The sequence below is a fragment of the Spea bombifrons genome, chromosome 7 (assembly GCF_027358695.1).
Source record: "Spea bombifrons isolate aSpeBom1 chromosome 7, aSpeBom1.2.pri, whole genome shotgun sequence".
Taxonomy (NCBI): domain Eukaryota; kingdom Metazoa; phylum Chordata; class Amphibia; order Anura; family Pelobatidae; genus Spea; species Spea bombifrons.
In genome coordinates, this window is record NC_071093.1 from 43721301 (window position 1) to 43740626 (window position 19326).

General features: G+C 44.5%; 1 protein-coding gene across 1 annotated transcript; it reads right to left on the reverse strand.

The window, feature by feature from the left end:
* LOC128502268 (uncharacterized) lies at positions 1-18342 on the reverse strand. The gene is made up of 23 exons (XM_053472028.1): positions 18315-18342; positions 14310-14474; positions 13179-13247; positions 11641-11678; positions 8929-9094; positions 8226-8349; positions 8045-8138; positions 7109-7259; positions 6768-6942; positions 6318-6443; positions 5817-5879; positions 5093-5215; positions 4767-4922; positions 4434-4487; positions 4117-4334; positions 3601-3677; positions 2908-3018; positions 2479-2559; positions 1909-2016; positions 1001-1122; positions 735-857; positions 569-611; positions 1-341 (listed from the first exon to the last, which is right to left on the reverse strand). The coding sequence occupies exons 1-23, from the start codon at positions 18340-18342 to the stop codon at positions 258-260; spliced, it is 2499 nt and encodes an 832-aa protein (XP_053328003.1). The 3' UTR covers positions 1-257.
* Between the last annotated feature and the right edge of the window lie 984 nt (positions 18343-19326).

A 19326-nucleotide genomic window follows, 5' to 3' on the forward strand; every position in this document is an offset into this window, starting at 1 on the left:
GATTTGGCATGAATTGTACGCGAGCGTACGAGAGGCACGAGTGTGTAGACAGCTCGGAATCAGGCAGCAGAGCCGCCTTCTGGGTGATCAGACTAGAAAGAGTCCGATGGATTTCCACCCCTTGGCAATCTAATTCTTTATATAAAAAAAAAAGTATACGCTCTCTTTTAAAAGTGCATTTAGAAACAAGTGGTTTTGGCTTTGTTTCTCTTAAAAACACAAGTGTCCTCGTCACGCGTTTCCGGCGAAGCGGGACGTTAAGACTTTGCCGATAACCTTCCGATTTTGGTTTTCAGCGTCTGCAGCTCTGCGGCATTGGAAAAAACCTGAGTACCGAGCACCTGGAGAGAGAAAAAAAGAAAAAAGACGGCAAATTAGGTCAAAAAAGAAAAGAAAAAGAAAAAAGGGTGGCCCGATAAATTCAGCTTTTAACATAAAAGTGAGTCTCAGGACACAAGGCTCCATTTGTAGAGGGGGTAGGAGGGTGGCCATCGAGGACAGCAGCTGAATTTAGGACTTTGCGGTAAATCCAGTAGTCTGAGCCGATAACGTTTTCTGCTCGACTTACCCTGTTCATCAAGTAACTGGCAACCTGCGAAGACCAAGACAATCTGGGAATAGAAAAGAAGTCCCGTTACAATACGTAAGACTTATCTTTGCCTAAAAGCGCCGTCTCGCATACAGAGAAACTACAAATGACAGAGAGTGACGTTTTTTCAGTCTCTCGTACTCACGTGGTTATGTTCTTCAGGATTATATCAATGATGTGGAAGCCAACGGTGCGGACGGCCTCGCTGCTATGCATTAAAAACAGAGCTATCAGTTGGGACGCGTAGGCAGCGCCGTATTTCTGCAATCTATCGAGGAGAAAACGGGAGGAGAAAGAATTATACGAGGTTAATGTTAGCGTACGAAGCTGCGGCTGATGGGTATCGACTGATATCTCCGATATGGCGAGGAATATTAAGAAGTACAGGGAACGCAGGTAAAAGGCGCATACTCTGTGATCACGCGCTGCTCTGCTTCACGCATCTCCTTGTTAATGCTGTTTATAAAGCTACGCAGCAGGGCTTCCATGGGGCTGATTCCCTCGAGAAGAAGATACAGGGCCCAGACGTTCCTCTAAAGGAAAACACAAAGGCAAAGTTAACACATGGACGGTTGTGTTGTTGTGTTGCTTTGCTGTACATTGTAACTTTCACATAGTAGGGTTTGGAGAACGCATTAGGCGCGGACCTCCAAAAGTGTGTACATAGCGTCAGGGGGGGACAGCAACAGAAAACCTGGCAGGGCTCTGAAAACACAAGACCCCGGACGGTCCCTTTAAATATTTATAAAGCAAGTTAGGAAAAATATTGAATAGATTATTAGAGAGGCTACCTTTAAAATGCTTTTGAAAAATGCTTTAAATAGGAAGTCCCATGGAAAAAAATATTTTCACCTTAATTATAACCCCTCCAGCGCTGTTTACAGCAACAACCCCCCCAAGCGCTGTATACAGTAATAACACCAAGTGCTGTATTCAGTAATATAAGCCCCCCCAGCGCTGTATACAGTAATAACCCCAAGTGCTGTATACAGTAATAACCCCCGCCAAGCGCTGTATACAGTAATAACCCCCCAGCGCTGTATACAGTAATATAACCCCCAGTCATGTCAGTCATGTGGTCATTCTACTGTTTACAACAGGCAGTGTGATAAGGAGTCGGGGGTTTGTCTGCTAGGTTGGGTTCATTTATAATTTGGTTGTTTAGTTGTGAAAAGTCTTAAGGCTAACTGAAATGTATTTTACAATCTTGTTTCAGTGGCTTTGCGCAGGCACTTGTGAAAGTGTTCCCTCCGTTTAATGCGATACGGTGGTATATATCTGAGCGGAAGACGACGACAGCGACTTATGTTTACGCTTACTCCAAAAGCAAAGAAGAGTTGCAGAATGGCTTGGAAAGGTGCTGTAGAGCTCATCATAAACTGAACGACAGCCTGGACCACGAGGATCAGCTCTGCAATATAGGGAGCCTGCAAGGGATACACAACATGGCGTCCGTTACACAGAGCGGGAGACCCACAAACATATACCGATTCAAAGTATGCTTACACGCACAAGCGGACTTAACATAACATAACGCACCAATTGGAAATGGAGAATAATCGGCACAAGGAGCCACGCGGTGATTCCAAACAACTTACAACAGCGCCGATAACATAAGATTGTAAGATGAGCATCAATAACTCTAAATCTAATAGTAGTCTATACATTGAAAGGGTCTGATAAAACTGGACCTGATGGAGTAAGATGAACCGATATATTAGGTAAAGAGGAGCCCGGCTCAGAGGAGTAACCGTAAGGTCATCACTAAAAGCCGGACCATCTGTACACGTGGTTGCAGATTTATCTAATGCAGCCTTTTTAAAGGTGGATTTGGAACCTTACAGAATTTACACGAGACTTTAGTTCATGGAAAAACTTCAATAACCTACTTTATGAAATGGGTCAGGCAAATGGGCATGTGTCTGTTGGCGCAGCTCCTCCAAGATGGAACACGACATTTGCAAAACCATCTGTGCAGATAAAGAAAGAAGAACACGTTATACAGGAGGCGGGGGGGGGGGGGGTGATAGAGCAACATATTGCGTAACTCATGGCTCTGTGACATATAACGTTATATACAGTAACAGGGTGGACCTTGTCATTAATACATGCGCCATTTCTCAAACTTTAAAGGATGTCAGGCAGTTCATTAAACGGAACCCACTGCCATTATGTATTATTGTTCAATGCGGTCCCCAGCCCCCCTCCAGGACCCCCAAAAGTCTTAACTAGTCTTACTCAATGGTGAAAGGAGCATAATCCTGCGATATGAAGCCGTAAATAAGACCCAGGAACACCCAGGCGGAGGTGAAACTTACTCTTTGAAAGGTCTGATCTGGTTCCGATAAGTAAAGGGGAACAAGCTTCCCTTCTGAGTTCAGGCAATCACTCGTACACCAAGTGCGGATTAAAGCACCCCAACATCTTGGCTGCGGAAAAATAAGAAAAAAAAAAACCTGATGCAGCTACTCAAGCGGACAAAAATATAATGAACTGCGAATGCCTATGAGATTGATTGAGTTATCAGTCTTTTTTTACATTTTAATATATAAATATTACATTTTATTATTACTTTAACTACCGATAATTTGCACATGGAAACATCTTAAATTGTCAGTTCTCCTTTCTTTTAATCTGTATACCAGTTACAACACTCCTAGGAAGTAGGTTGGCCTAGGAACTGTATAAAATGCTTATAATCTGTATATCTCCCATATTTGTTATACATAAAATATGTTAGCTGAAAAAGTAACCTGCTGCATCAGTTGCAGAAGAATTTATATTTTATATATATATATATATATATATATATATATATATATATATATATATATATATATATATATACACACATACACACACATAATTCACACACAATTACATCACATGACCAGCAGGAGGCAGGAGATACACAGGAATGAGACGATAGCGTTACATTTTTGCACATCTGTTCTTCAATCCATTTTTAAAAAATTATATATATATATATAGTTGAAAAAGCGAATGCTTACCTCTTGAGACAGCAAATGATTGCAATAAAGAACTCGGAGAGCGCAGCGCACTAGAATTCCCTTCTTCATCGGAGTGCCTGTAAAAATACTCAAACATGATTACAGTAATTCATCATCGTATCACCTAAATAACGTGGTATACAAGCAACGCACCAATCACAAAATATCTAGTGCAGCACAGATTTCAATGTATGTAACAGTACTTGGTGAAATCAAGACATTGGGGAAAATCCTTGCAGAAGTGTATATATTATATATATATATATAGCAAAGGCAAGACAAGGGTTAAATAGACTTTAACCCTTGTCGAAATTAAGCAATAACCCTATTCTACATGATTATACTACAAAGCTTTACTATGCACTAAATCATTCGCCCTGGCAAAGGGAATCCCTCTTTGTCCTTCTTGAAACAGAAAGTTGTTGTTGGTCCTTCGGAAGGCGCAGTAAAGTCGAGAAGAGACGCAGTTCATGTAATAACAGCTCATGGTTTAGATAATAAACTCCTGTAACTCACCTCCACAGGTTCTCCATACATCGCACCCTTCGAGATCATCCCCCGGGGGGCAGCTGCTTGTTCTGAACATGGTCAGGTAGAGTTCAAATTGAGCCGGAGTGAGCCGGAGGGCAATGTTACTCGGCATGCCTTTCATATACAACAAAGAATATCCTGCGTTTGTGAAGTCCCCGTACTTGCACATATAGAAGCAGGTCTTCTGCCTTAAACTGGTCAATCTACAGGGAGTGAAGCAAACACAGGGCAGCTTTAACGGTCATTATGGTTTCTAATATATAAAAGACCCGCATTACACAGGACAAGCGAGTGCTACTTACCCAGCAACGTCGGAGCATCTCACAGCATTCAGGTATCGGACGAGCTGCCTGTAACTGCATAACACCATATTTATTTATTATTATTATTTAATATCAATTTCAGTAGGGACCATTAAGCTTTGCAAATATCTGGGTATTAATTACAACCTTTAAAGAGAAACCATTATCCGACCATGCAAAAGCACCGGTATAAGAACACACCAACAGTGCTCTAATTAACGCACCGGTCATGGCACGGACAAGCATTGACTAATGATAGTGGCCGGCCACTATTTAAACTAGCTATAGCCACACATTTTGTGCGCTTAGAGCTTTAAACCAGGGGGGTCATACCTCTTATCTCGCTCCAGCCTTTTCACCCTGGACTGCACGACAGGTAACGCTTCCCACAGATACTCCTTCTTGCCTTTGTTTGTGCGCTGACCGCTCAAGTTTTGTCCTGCTAATACGGACGTCAAAAGGAAGTTATCCCACGGGAGGACATTCAGGCTGGTGGGGGATTAAAAAAAAATTCTATTAAAATGTACAACTTTAATATTAAAAAAATAAGCATTAAAAGCTGGATTACGCAAGCACAGAGACATCGCGTTGTAACAAGCATGTGTTTGGTGTTCTCGCGTGAGGCTTCTAACCTTGGGACGGGCGCAGCGTTCACTCACCAGTTGGTAAAGGTGTAGCAGTGAGGCGGCAGCGGAAGAGACTGGAAAAACATCACAAACTTCTCATAGATATTCTTTGGAAAATCTGCCAAAACCAGCAGCCTCTGCAGAGTTGACACGATCCTGGAGACGCAAAGTGTAACGCAAGGAAGTTTTACTTTACTGAGAGGGTGGTAGGTACGTGGAACAGCCTGCTGACAAAAGCAGTAGATATTCATACAGCGAGGGAATTTAAACATGCACGGCATATGGCTCCCGGAGATCAAGGACCACTTTACAGCAGGGAAAACGAGCAGACCACATGGGCCGAATGGAGATGATCCGCCGACAGATTCTAGATTTCTATTATGACATATACACATAATGGCAAACATTAAAAAGATGTGGATTCTTCACCATTACCGATAAGGCGTGTCGCATGGCTAATCAGTTAACCATTGCATATTAATTAAGACAGCATGGAAATATCTATGTTGAACATTTTCTATGCAGCATGTCCATTAATGACTAAAGTGATAGCTGGCACTGTAGCCCTGCGTGCAATAACCAAATGGACGGTCAATACGGCAGCACCGCTTCGAATGAGTTCAAACGCATGACTCTGGGCGACACCGGAGCTTACATTAGAAACCAAAAAGCTATAAAAGTAGTTTTATACAATAAAAAGGTCCTTTACAGGTTCCATTACTCATAGCACAAATGGCAGATGATGTTTCCGACATACCTTGCCATTAAAAGGACGACGGACTCTTTAAGGCTCTCACTGGGATCTTTAAACGTAATGGGGCTATAAAGAGACATGGGGAGAAAAAAAAGTTTAAGTGGAGAGCCCTGGGGATAAATGCACCGCACCCCAGAAATAAAGCAATGGAAGTAATAATGAGGCCGTTACAGAAGGAATTTAGCAAACGGAGGGAGCATCAAGTGAGAAACAAAACCCTAAATAAATACACCTTAAACGTATCGTCTGACAGCAATCGTTTTTCTGGCCGTGCTAATATGTATAGAAAACTATTCTGGTGCAAAGTTTGACAAATGGTCTATTACCATAGCCACCATTGGGATGATTCAACAAGCAGGGATATACTATTGGTTGTTATGGCGATAGGACCACTTTTCAAACTTTGCCCCAAAACCTTTTACTTGCATAACCCCACTGACTGTGTTTGTAGGAACTAAACAGGGAACGTTGCGGATGGAAACACGTGATAAATTTCACACTCACTTAGGTACGGCTTTATGGAGGGTCAGCTCTCTGGCCACGCCGAGCAGCATCACGGCAGCGGTCTTAGGACTTTCCTTGTCGGCTTTATTTAAATATTCTGTCACCAACTGGTAAACACGAGAGTACCTGTTGGGAAAGTGACCAACGTTAGCCAAGAAAACAACCCTTACTTGCTAAATCTAATCAGCCCAAGTATTCAATACGTCTTCACAATGCTGCATTGGGGAAAAAAGATAGATGGACTGAACAGAAAAGACACGTGGAGTCCAACTTGTTTCAAGGACCACAAGTGATGAAGAGGGGGGAAAAAAAAAAAGTCAGTAATGCTGGCAAGCCCTGAAAGCCTGGAGCAGGACCCCCCCTGGGATCTGATGCTTTACACGTTTAGACACCGCTGCCAACAGGTGGGTTTGGGAGCCCTCTAGATGATAAAAGTTTGATGGCTGTTACCTGTAGACAACGACCTGCATGTGATTCACGGTGCATCCGTTGCATGGTTGCGTGAGCTTCCGTCTGTGACACGCGCACACGCACTCGATAAGGCTGTCCCGGGGAACCGGCGTGCCTTCTAAATAGTTCTTATACGCCGCAGACAGTCTATCAATGAAATTCTGCAACTGCTTCCCTAGAGCAAAAGAAAGACCTAGACTCAGTCCTGGGTAACGATCACAGAAAACCGGCATCCCTACCCAGGAAATGTTTTCAAGTCGGGTGCTTACTATACAGCACATACCATCGTCATCTAGTATGATGCTCCTAACGTTACATAAGGTGCGGCTTTATAGATATACCTCCTTCTCGAAGCTCTGTGTCAATCTCTGTGAGATCCAAATTAAATATGGTTAGAACCCCGGCCAGAGCCGAGTCTCTCTGTTGCTTCCAATATTTACTCTTATTATGTGCGTTGCAGTGGCAGGCAGACAAGGTGGTCCAATATGGACACTGTAAGAAAAGGAAACAAAAGTAAGTAATAAGGTCAAACGGCAACAGAAGTCACAGCAGTTAGAACGTTTTACTGTTTTCTTGACGTATAATTCATTTGGATAATCATTCAAAACCTGACTCAACTTTTCCAGTGTTCTGCTACTGGACTCAATGGGATCTCTGTGGGGAATCCACGTGTGCAATGCTGTGTTTGTGGCTCAACGAGTAGCAAGGTGCAACTTGTTGAGCAGCAACTGGTTTATTTACTGAAAAGGGGGTAGATAAGTGGAACGGCCTCCCAGCACAAGTGGTAGAGGCTTATACAGGGAATTTAAACACGCATGGGATCAGTCTATGGCTCATGAATCTAAGACGAGACCAACGACTGATTGAGGTTTGAGTCTTTACAGCAGGAGAAACGGGCAGACTAGACGGGGGCCGATCTGCTAGAAGTCTATGTTCTATGGAAGCAAAATATAGCCATGGCAACAAAGGGTTATATTTTTTATTCAGATGAAGGGTACATTTTAAACAAAATAAGTTTAAAGCTTTGCAAAGCAATTGTTTTCTGACTGATGCTCAATATTGACATCTTGATGGACACATGCCTTATGTACAAGAATCTATATCTTCTTTAAAAGGACCATCATGACCCTACGCACTTCTGAAACGACACCAACCCCTCACTGCGCAGCAGGGTAGTTCGCTTTGGCGCTGAACACAAGAAAAGCGCCAACTGAAAAGAAGGCTAACACCAGTTTGTTCGGACAGAGCAAGATTCATCCACTACGTAGTGATATTACCTCGGAGGATTGCTTGTCACAGAGATAGCAGTAACATTCTGAGCAGGCGGTAGCATTCGTATCTAACGGGACTTGAGTCTCTCGTTCAGCCCGTCTATAAAACACAAAGCCACAACGTTAAAATGTTTTCTGCGCTGTCCAAACCGACATCGCGCAAACCCGGGAGCCTCGATCTGCTTACGTGAACTGGTGCGTCGTGCAGTCGTATCGCGCATGAGGCATCACCTTAGCCCGTTTGCTGAATGTGATGGCCAGTTCCTCATCGAGGACCTCTTCAGTCTTCTTCTCGTGAACAAAAGACTCCTCTGGGGGGGGGGGAGAAGTGTGTTATGATAAGAAGCAAAGCTTACAGGAGATCTGTGAGTCTGTGCAGGTCTGGGGGTTCCAGTGCCTGGTATAGAGTCATAGTCCTTCCACGAGTCGCATCTATACAGCTCTTGTTTCTGGGCTACCCTATCATCCTAAAGCAAGTTATTGCATATAAATAATCACAGAGGGAGGAAAACATGAAAATAATAATCTTACAAACCCAAAAGGTGCAGGGAATATACCTCTTGAACCCTCCTTAAAGGGACAGTCCCCGATATTTTCAAATGCATTTTGGTGGTCCATATTCTTCAGTCTTTCACTTAGCCGCTGCCTCTAATAAAAGCAGGGAGCTTACCTCCGGGACGTGTGCAGAAGCACCCTATTTCAGTTCATGCGCAGATAGAATTCAGTAAAATACATTTGAGCCAAAAGGAAAATAGACAACGATACGGATCCGACACGAAAATAGGTCTGGAGAGGACATTTAAATACAGATGGGGTTAAAGGTCAATCTCCGTCTCAGGCAAAACAAACAGGTACTGGAGTACAACCCCGACACCTACACCTACACCTACCTCCAGCGTCTTCAATCAACAACACCGAATTTCCCAGCCCGAGGGTAACGTCACCCTCGTCGTCGCTAATGACAATCACGCTCTCATCACGAAGTGTCGGCTCGAGAGAGCTGCTCCCCTCGCACAAACACTCGGCTCCCGATCTCATGATCGCTGCGATGAAGGCCTGAGGAGAGGAGAAAAATGAATGAAAACAGTTACTTTTTTAAATAAAATAAAAAAAAAAAAGAAACTACAGAGGGCATGAAATACAGCCCAGGAAAGGGTTACAGACCCGACGCCGTCCGCTGGTTTCCGGGGAAATGTAAGTGAAAGTATAGATCAAGAGATACTTCGACCTACAGCAACGCCCCCCTGTGCGTGCGCAACGCACATATCACACTATACCTATGTGTATATGTTATATATATCACATATTATATATTTGTATAGACACACATATATGTTTATATATATATAGATATAAACACAGAAACGCTAATATTTACATACTTACATATAGACAAACATTCTTATGTGTATATATATTTATTTACAAACATGTATATTGACGAACACTAATAATTGCGTATATTTGTACACAGTACTACTCTACACGCCCGCAGGCTGCCTGGGAACATGTATGATGTGTTATTCTGTGGGCTATTAGCCCCTGGCATGTACCTGCTGCCCCTATTCACCCTTGCCCCGCTGCAGCGCCCCCCGGTTTCCCGGCTCCGCTCACGCCTGCCGACCAGATAGCAAAAGGTTCGCGCGCAGTTCACTTCCGCTTCCGAGGCGCGACGCACATCCGCGTCCGAGGGTTGCCTGGCAACAGGTGACGGTGTAGGTATATACAGTGATGGAGTCAAGTCATAGGATGGGGTGAATATAACGTAACTGCGGCTGAGGGGCTGAGGGGCTGAGGGGCTGAGGGGCTGAGGGGCTGAGGGGCTGAGGGGCTGAGGGGCTGAGGGGCTGAGGGGCTGAGGGGCTGAGGGGCTGAGGGGCTGAGGGGTATTCTTTGACACTCTGACAGCGCCGCCTGGAGGCCGGAACTGCAGGGCCGCAGGCAGGAACGGCAGCAATAGCTACCAACTGTCCTTCTTCTCCAGGAGAATCCTTGCTGGGTATGAGTGTGTGACGGTGTTCTACAGCCCCAATAATGTGTATAGAGACAGCAGAAAATGGCTTTGTTGGGATGTTAGGATGCAGCTCCTGCGATGTGCATTTTGTTATGATATACCTCCCAAGTATCCTGCTTTAAGCCAGACAGTCACACTATTCAGGCCCTGTCCTGCCAAGTTGCTTTTGTGGGCGGTTGGCATCTTGGGCCGGATTTGCAGTGCAGACCTCGATCTCGGCTCTCCTGCGATGTATCGAAGCTGAGCTCTGCGATATGATGTCATCCCAACATTCTGCTTTAATACATCACACAGCAGATGACCCCAGCCCCCCCTAACCACGTCCCACCTGTTACCCCCTCTATTACAGGTGGACCCCTGGCGTCACCCCAACTCCCCACCACTTCCCCATCAACAAAAAAACATGTCTCCCACCAGCGGGCATACCCTACAACGCCAGCGGGTCTACCCTGCAACGCCACCGGGACCTCCTGCCACCACCTCGCAAGGGGGCTCCATGTAGCCAGAGCCAAAAAGTTCCCAGGTGTTCCCATCTAGAGTTTTTTTTCCCATTTTTAGCAATTTTCCCCCAAATTGGAGATTTTAACCCTTCGCACGGCTGTTTGTTTATTACCACATTTTGAAAAAAAGAAAATCAACATAATATAGTTACTGTAATCAGGCGCATGCTCTGCTTACCACAGTGAGGTTTACCCGTTGTCCTGTTTACCCTGTTATACCAATCAATGCATTTTAATAACCATTTATATACCAAAAGCAACGGATTCTTCTTTAAAAACCAAATCCGCATGAAATATGTAAGGATGGCCACGGAGGGGACCCAGCGCCCACTCGCAGGAATGGAAATGCGAGCTTTCGTCTGCTGAACCCATTTCGGGAGCTTTAAGATCCCGCCGTCTGTCATCAAAATGCTTCACATTCTTCGTTATTTCTCGGGGAATATCGTTAAGACGTCGAAATGACACATTCCGAAATCAACGCGCTGCGAGTTTGGCAGAGAAAGGTCCGCGCCAGCTGTCCACGACGGGCTTCTCGAGAGCGGATCGTCAGCTGTTACCGATTGTTAGCAATTAAAATTCTAGTTCCATTTTGTTAAGTATTCTGTCAATGAATGAGAACGCTCATTGTCTGACGGTAACGGCTCCCGCGTGTTATTTACGCGCCGACGGGGGGTTAAAAAAGAGCCTCGGCGGTTTCTTAACGCTTTGTAAAAAGTGATTTGTGAACCCCGAGGTCTTACGACGAACCCAAGAATCCGATCATCGTAGATCCGGACTTATGTAAAAAAAATTCTGACGGATATAATTAAAACGTCTACAAGTTACGCGGAACTTGGTTGGCGGAACCATCCGCTTACCTACGTCGGAGATTTTCTGGATTTTTCGGGGGGGATAAAAATCCCACGGTGGGAAAGAGTTAAGGCTTTTGCGATAGCTTTTGTCTCTATTACCTCATTCAGTCTGGTAAGAAATACTCCTTCCTGACAGACTGTGACTCATCGTTTAAAAGCCTCGCACAACCACAAGTTATATCGAGTGAGTAAAGTCTAGAAGTTCCCAACGAGCGGGAAACCAGACAGCGTTGTCACCTTTGATAACTCCTCGAGTCCTTGGTTGAAAGAGCAGTCTGTCACCGGTTATGACCGAATTAAAGAGTCCATTAGCGGTCGCTGGCCGTCATGGAGATGGATAATAACTTATTTGTCACCCAGACGAAAAATTCCTTCATCAGTGAGATGGCTTATATGGAGACTATCATCAGATACAATAGGGCTACGAAAGGCTCCTCAGCTAATTGTCCTCTTCAAGTGGGACAACATTCCCGGCCTGAAGGTCGGAGACTTAGATGTAAACTTGTACTTTGATGAGGGGGTTGTGGACGGCGTTCCCGGCAGACGCTGTGGCGGATAATCCAATTAGGGAACGTTTAACACAAGTGGGATAGACGTATAGCTATCCAGAATATAAGATATATAAGGCCAGGGATATATTTTTGGAAGGTCTGGGGTGGTTGGGGGACAACAGCAGCCCCTCTGCCACTGCTCAAGTTCTGCACCAAATTATGGTCAGGCATATTTTTGGCCTCTTTCTTTTCAATTCACGTTTTCTTTATTTCATGTAACAATACTTGTAGACATCAAATCAAAGCCTCCCCTCCAAGCGACGTTCTGTTCGAGGAGCCAGGGCGACAAATTCTGGAAATGTAACAAATTGCGGCTTAACGGTGACCACATGTGGTATCTGCTGTGAATTTCACAGTATCGAACCAACTTCATACCTAGTGAAAAGAGACAGCGATGTCAAGCGTTTCCTGCCTCGGTTGCATTTCATAACCCAGGGGGCGTCACGGTGGACTTCTTCGAATTTATTATTTATGAGTTGCATTCATGAACTCTTGCCCTAGAAAGCATCAGAAGAGCTGGTTTTCATTAGTGCTGGTAGCGGTGAAGCATGGCTTCCCTATGGGATACAGAAAACATTTGGAAAGTGAGAAATTGATTGACTTGGCTGGCCACTTAGGACCTCGTATGGAACATCTCATCCCGGACTGGCTTTCCTCGACATCCGCCCACCGCTTCATTATTAATCGGTTGAAGTCCTTATCGCTTTAATGTTTTCTTTTTCCGGAACTGTATAAGTGGAAACGAGGCTTATGTGGAATGGAACGGACTGTTTCTAGGCAGAGCCTCATTAATCCTTGACAAAATTAGCGTGTTTGAGAAGATGTTAGGGTCTGACCTTCAACCAGAGACTTTGGCTTTCAACCGAAATCTCTGGCTGCCATTTTACCAGCTTGTGGGTTACATGGAGCGATTGCTCCGGGGCCCCAGCATTGTGAGGGACCCAAACCTCTTATCGGTCCCACAAAGCAACAATCTGATTGAGTCTCACCATGTGGCCACCTTTACTACTTCACAGCTGGAAATGACATTGTTTCCGGGCATGAATCACAGTGAGGGACCAACCAGCCGTGAGGAACATCTTGTGGTGGATGCAGTAATTACCAGGTGGGGGTGATCACAAGGAGCGCTTTTTCAACAAATGCTCCAAAGCCTTGACCTGGCCTTGGGTAAAGAGATTGGGAATGTCGTTCTTAATCAGCCATTGGCTGTGAGGAAGAGTTTACCGGATCTCCAGAGCAGGGAGCTCTGCATCTCTGGAATGCAGGTCTTAGTAGTATTCCATATATTTGGTTCTAAATTTAGGGAAAAACATAATAAATGAGGACAGGAACCTGTGGGGCTTAGACAACCAAATATATAAAAAGTTATATTGGATTTGGAAAAAGTGACAAAGTCACTAATTAATATTATGGATAATATTAAGTCATATTTCTTACATTTAACTCAACTTTATCTCAGCTTTAACGTTCTCCAAAAATCCAAAGAACGGACCTAGGACGTATTATTTGTCGTTCATTTTGTGTCATTCGACGCTCGATTCGTGGCGGAGAGGTCTAACAGAACCCTGGTAAATTCTGGGTGAAGTGTTTTGCTAATAAACGTCTAATCCGTATCAGCTGGAAGCGGCCGGTGATTTCCCTCATCTCTCCGCACTTTTCTGACCTTTGCTCCCGGACTGCGTTTTAATAACTTTACTATAATTTATAGAGCCTGGGACGGATGACTTGTGGGAGAAGGAGGATTATCTAAGTCTTACAGGCGCACTGCGATGTTAACTCATCGGTATTTTTGGTACAACTGGTACAAAATACAACCTTATCCAGCCCCGAACTATGATAAGAATCAAATTTCATAAAAATGTAATCTTTTTACATCAAAAAGTTTGTGTTTTTTATTATTATTTTGAGATTTCCAAAGCCAATGATTAACTTTTTATTGGCAAGTGTGATACGTCTTACGCTGGACCCCAGTGACTTTAGAACCTGTTCTATCCTTTTTCAGTAGGATGGGGCCATCACTTGGACAACACGGTCCATTCTTAATGGGATGCCTTTGTGGTCTCTCTGCTTTTGACACTTGATAGGTCGTCCCCATTAGTCAGCCATCAACGTGTAAAACCAGTCGTCTGTATTCTGATCCCTGATCTGACCCTTTAATGTTAGCGTTGGACGCGTCTTCTGACATCTAGAACGTTTTCAGCACCTGGCCATGTGGAACGCATTACCTATTCACCAGGAGGTGTAAGAACTCCGCACCACGGGAGTCTGAAGGTTCAAGGTGTATAATCACTGGTACCTTTCACCACGGCTTACGGTCTGCAGGCTGATTACCAAAACACATTGCCTGCTCCTCACCTGTGTCGGTTCCTTGGGACCTTTGTTCAGATTCACAAGACTTATGAGCGTTACTCTTTTTGTCGATGGCGGCCTTAGAGTTCATATTATCCCATCCTTTGGTTTTTGGACCTTTCTCCATTGATCCCACGTTGGAGCAGTATGGTCCGGAAATGGTAGGTGGTTCTGGCAAAGACCAAAGCTCGGTGACAAACAATTACCAGAATACACGAAATCAGCGCTTCTTCTGTTGGTTTTTTTTAAATCAAATGAATAAAGGTAATTTAAAATTGAAACTTTTTATTCTCATATTTCGCCAACGTGGCGCAGAAGTACAATTTTTTAAAAAACATGGCGCCTGTGATGTTCTTCTGTGGACCCTACGTGCTTCGTAGATTAAAATTCTACCAAAATAATCTATTCTTGTTTTTTCCAGAAGTAATATTTTTATACAGGTCCGTACGCACGCTAACTCTCCCTGGACATCTGGTTTCCAAAAACACACACAAAAAAAACCGAGGGAAACTTTCCCGAGCAGCAGGTGAACGGGGCACTGGGGACCCCTCGTGTGACACATGTCCCTGCCAGTTAAAGAGCTGATTTCATGCCACTAAATAGCGCCGGCAGGGAATTCCAGGCAATAGCTTCACACACGAGAGGGAATAACTGCGAGATTCCAGGGACAGCTTTACCCCGCATGTTCTTCAGGCGTTGTGGGCATGACGAGGATTCCCGCGGGTCGGCCTAAAATTGTTTATTCTAATTTTGTGATTGTCTTCGGTGATATCCAAGTTAGCTTTGTAGATGTTGCTTCTACACAAGGATACATCCGTTATTTCATACATAGAAGCCATTTATATGAGTTCTCGCCCTGTTAACTGACCCCCAATCTATTTTACAACCCCCCCTGACTCCTCATTATACTGCTTGTGGGGGACAATAGAATGGCTGAGTCTTAATCACCCAACCACACACTCCTGACTGAAAGTCTATGGAGGAACAGACTTCATTAGCATGGCCATAAAGCATCAGCTCAGTGCGGTGTTTGAGCCGGGAAAGTCACCCAAAATATCACATGACTGACAGCGACGGCGGCTCCAGGTCTGCAGATAAAGGGAGTTTATTGGAACAAAATGAGATAAAACCAGGTTTTTGTCACCTGGAATTGTTTGAAAATCTCATTTTTTTAAGTACTTTTAAATTAAAAAATATTGCATTAATTAGTAAAATCACATTGCTTGAAAATAATACATAAACATACAGGACATACGGTAATATTACTGAAATATTAACCTCATTGATGGATCAACAGTTACAAACATGTCACACCGAGTAATCGTGCTTGCGCGTGAGTGCCTGAAAAACAGTAACATTGGGGTATTATAGCATCTGTGAAGACTGTGGACAAAAAAACCTCATTCTAAATGATTTAGTGAGTTTGGGTCTCAGAAGAGGGCCTCAAAGTCCTAGAACATTATCATTGCACTCAAGTAAAGAAGTAATGACTGCGTAGAACCTACGGTTCTTGAGTGAAGAACGTTCCCCCCGCTGCTGTTTCTGGCACTAGGGGGCGACGTTGCCTGATTATTTGGCCGCTCCGTACATTCTTGCGGTCTTGGGTTAGGGCCTCGGATTTGAAAAATGAAAAAGATGAAATTCTGGTACATGTTAAAAAAAATACAGCTGTAGAGTGTCAACACGGAAAATACGCCCGTATTAAAATATTGTTTTTTATATTGTTTTTGTTGTAATGGTAGTAGCGCTCTTCTCCTTTTTTTTTAATTGACTGCTTTTATTTCTTTTTCTTAAAGGGGCAGTTTAGTGGAAAAGAACGCATATTAAAATGAAAAGCACTTACCTAAGGTAGAAGCTGCAGCTGCAGCTTCCCTCCTCCAGCAATGCTCACTTTGAGCCGCCAAGCAGACCTAATCTGCTACATAACAGCCTTAGAAGACAACTAAAAAATGACCAGGTGCCCCTAATGTACCTACTTTGTCTCCGTATTCCGTGGATCCTGTTCTGCGGAGGGGGGGGGTAAAACGGTTACGTGACCATTTCTCCCCGGGGGGGGGGGACAGCGACTCGCTCTTCATTTATGGACGGCTGCCGCTGGAATAAAACTTATTCCCAACAGTTGTTCGATGAGTTCATCTCATGGAAGACTTCACCTGCAGCTGTCGCTGTGGCCCCTGTTTTGCAAAGCTGTTAACCCCTGGGCTGCTGGCCAGACTGAAAAAAAAAAAAGGGGCGAGGGTTTGCAATACGGCCAAAATAGAAATAAAGCAGACAAAAAGAATGGTTTCCCCGAGTGTCAGATGGCTGGCGCTCGATGCGCTTTTCTTCGTATGAAGCCTTTTTTTTTGCCCGGTTTGTTGGGGACTCGGTGACCCGAACTTCGTCTTTCGGTAATTCTAGAACTTCATTGAAATCGCGAGTTATAGATCGGAATTCATAAACTTTAGACAACAAATATCATTATTTTTTTATTTACCGCGTTGGACAATTTGAAAGTCTCCCTCGGTTTGGATCCAATGCAGATTGCAGAATTTCAGATTTAATGGCTCTTGGTGCAGATGTTACTTTTTTTTATAGACAATTTCATTCTGTTAAATCGGTCTTTGCCTACAAAGCGAGCGAGGGCCTTTCCCAGGGCCGGACTGGGGATAACGAGGCGGCTCTCGCGCTTTAAGGCCGGCGGCCACCTAATGACATAAGTGTGGCTGGATATGATGTCATATGTTAAATTTTTATGCTCTCCAGCTGGTGGTCCCCTGCTGCCCCGGGAGAGGCAGATCGGGTGAGTATGGAGGGTTGACGTCCAGCAACCCTCCAGGGATTTGCCCCATGTGCCAAATGGCCAGTCCGAACTTGACCTTCCATGAAAATCCAATGGAAACCCATATTTTAGACTCCCTTTTTAATAAAAATTTACCTGAATCGAAAATTCTCTTTTTTAATTAATGAAGCCAGCCTATAAGGTCATGCAGACTGTTTGTGGGTTGTAGGCTAATATTCTCGTGCAATTTATGTGGCTTAGCCAAGGGCATCTAAAGCTATAGTCTTGGGTAACTTGGCTAGACGAGGCCCCCTTGTGGACATACATGGAACGCGTCGTCTCCGGCCCAGATACTCCAAAGCCTACGTCCGGCTTTTAGGTCATCACGTAAAATCGTCTCGAAAAGCCTCGATGCACCTGTGAGATTTGAAAAGTAAAATGATTTTGATAGGACGATATCCATTCTTGCCAAACGCTTCATTTGCCATGTTTTCGAAATAGCGGTTTTCTTTATGACTGTGCTGTGTGCCTAATTCCCGAGTGAAAGCACAGCAGTGCGGTTTTGCTTTGTGGCAGTCACTGACCGATTCCTGTATTACTATCCATCAACTAACATTATTATGAGACCCCTCATTAAAGCTGGGTGAGAAAAATCAGCCGGGGGGGGGACTTTTGGGAGGTTGTTTTCACTGCCTATTTTTGCCCACGTTTGCCCTGGTCAAGGCTCCTATGGGAGTTACCATGGAAACAGGTGAAATATCTTGCTTTTTTTTCTGCAGTTCACCTATAATTTTTTTATACTTTGCCAAAGTATAAAATTATACAAAATTGATAAAATACAAATAACAATAACGTTAAGACACACCAGTACAGAGGACGAGAGCCTCGCTCACGTGAGCTTACAATCTACCCTCTGGCACATCAAACTAGGTAGAATGAATCGCGTCTCCCTGGGGGGCACGCCGGCTCAATAGGCTTCCCTAGAAATGTCTTTAGAACAGGAAAGAAATTATAAGAAAAGCTGTTAATGAAACAAACCCCCCAGATGTTTGTTCAGCCCTGGGCAGCTCTCTCGGTGATCCTGCCATTGTGTCGGAGCGAGGGCAGAACGCTGAACAATCATTAGCCCGATAAGGAGGAAGAAAAGCGCATTGAGACGCTGCCGGTATCTAATCGGGACGCTGATATCAGCCCTGGACTTGCCGTTCAGCCTAACTCTCACCGCTTCCTCTTGTCTTATCACAGCTCACCTTGTAGGCAGCCGCGATTGAGGGTCATGGTGGGCTGTGAGGATTTTTTTACCCTTTAATTCATCATTTTAGGGAGGTGATATACGATACGTTTAATTAGGATTAGTGCCGGGGGAACTGACTTTGGCTCAAGTCCAACGCCTGACTCGGGACATAAGACATCGCTGAGCTGCGAGTCGTTGGTCTCGTCTTAGATTCAGGAGCCGTATGTCTATCCCATACATGTTTAATCCCCTCACTGTATTACCCTCTACCACCTCTGCTGGGAGGCTGTTCTATTTAATTCATTTAATATATTAAATGGGATTAGTTGGCAATGTTTTTCTTTGAATCTGCTTTGGAGTGTTGGCAACAAACAAAAAAATGAGCAAGGGGTTTTCCTCGGAGGTCTCTTATGAGGTGTTATTTTGTGATAGCTGTGAATAATTCCGGGTCTCAGATTTCCCGTAAGGGGCACAAAGCTTTACCCGGTGGTGCCCAGGTATCACGTCATACCTGGGAACTTTCTAGGTTTGACCCGGAGTCTCCTGGGGAAGCTCTGCTTCTGTGTCTCCAGGTCAGAAGACCACTGGTCAGTTTCTTCATTCTTCAGGCAGGGGAGCGGTGCGTGGCAACGACCAATCCCTGCCCATGTCTGGCTGATCTCCACCAAATTCCCAGTTCCCCCCACTAAACGCTTTCTGGGGCCATCGCCTACGCATGGCCTACGTGAAGCCACTTCCCCAGCTCCAGGTAGCCTACGTTGGGAGGTTCTCTTTTGTCTGGAGCCGTGGAAATTAAGTAGATTTGTTTGTTGTCGATTGTTTATAAACCTGGGAAAATACATTACCGTGGGAGAAGGTGGATGTGATGAGGGCCGGACGGCTTTAGTTGTGTAACCGAGTCAATGTTTGTTTAGAAATTGGGCAGCTGGAAAGCACAAATGCGATGAGTTCTCTTTTTCAGCCATTGGATGGCTTGAAATCATTGGGATGGCCACACAGCTGAGTCTGTCTGCGCAGGAACAGGTGAC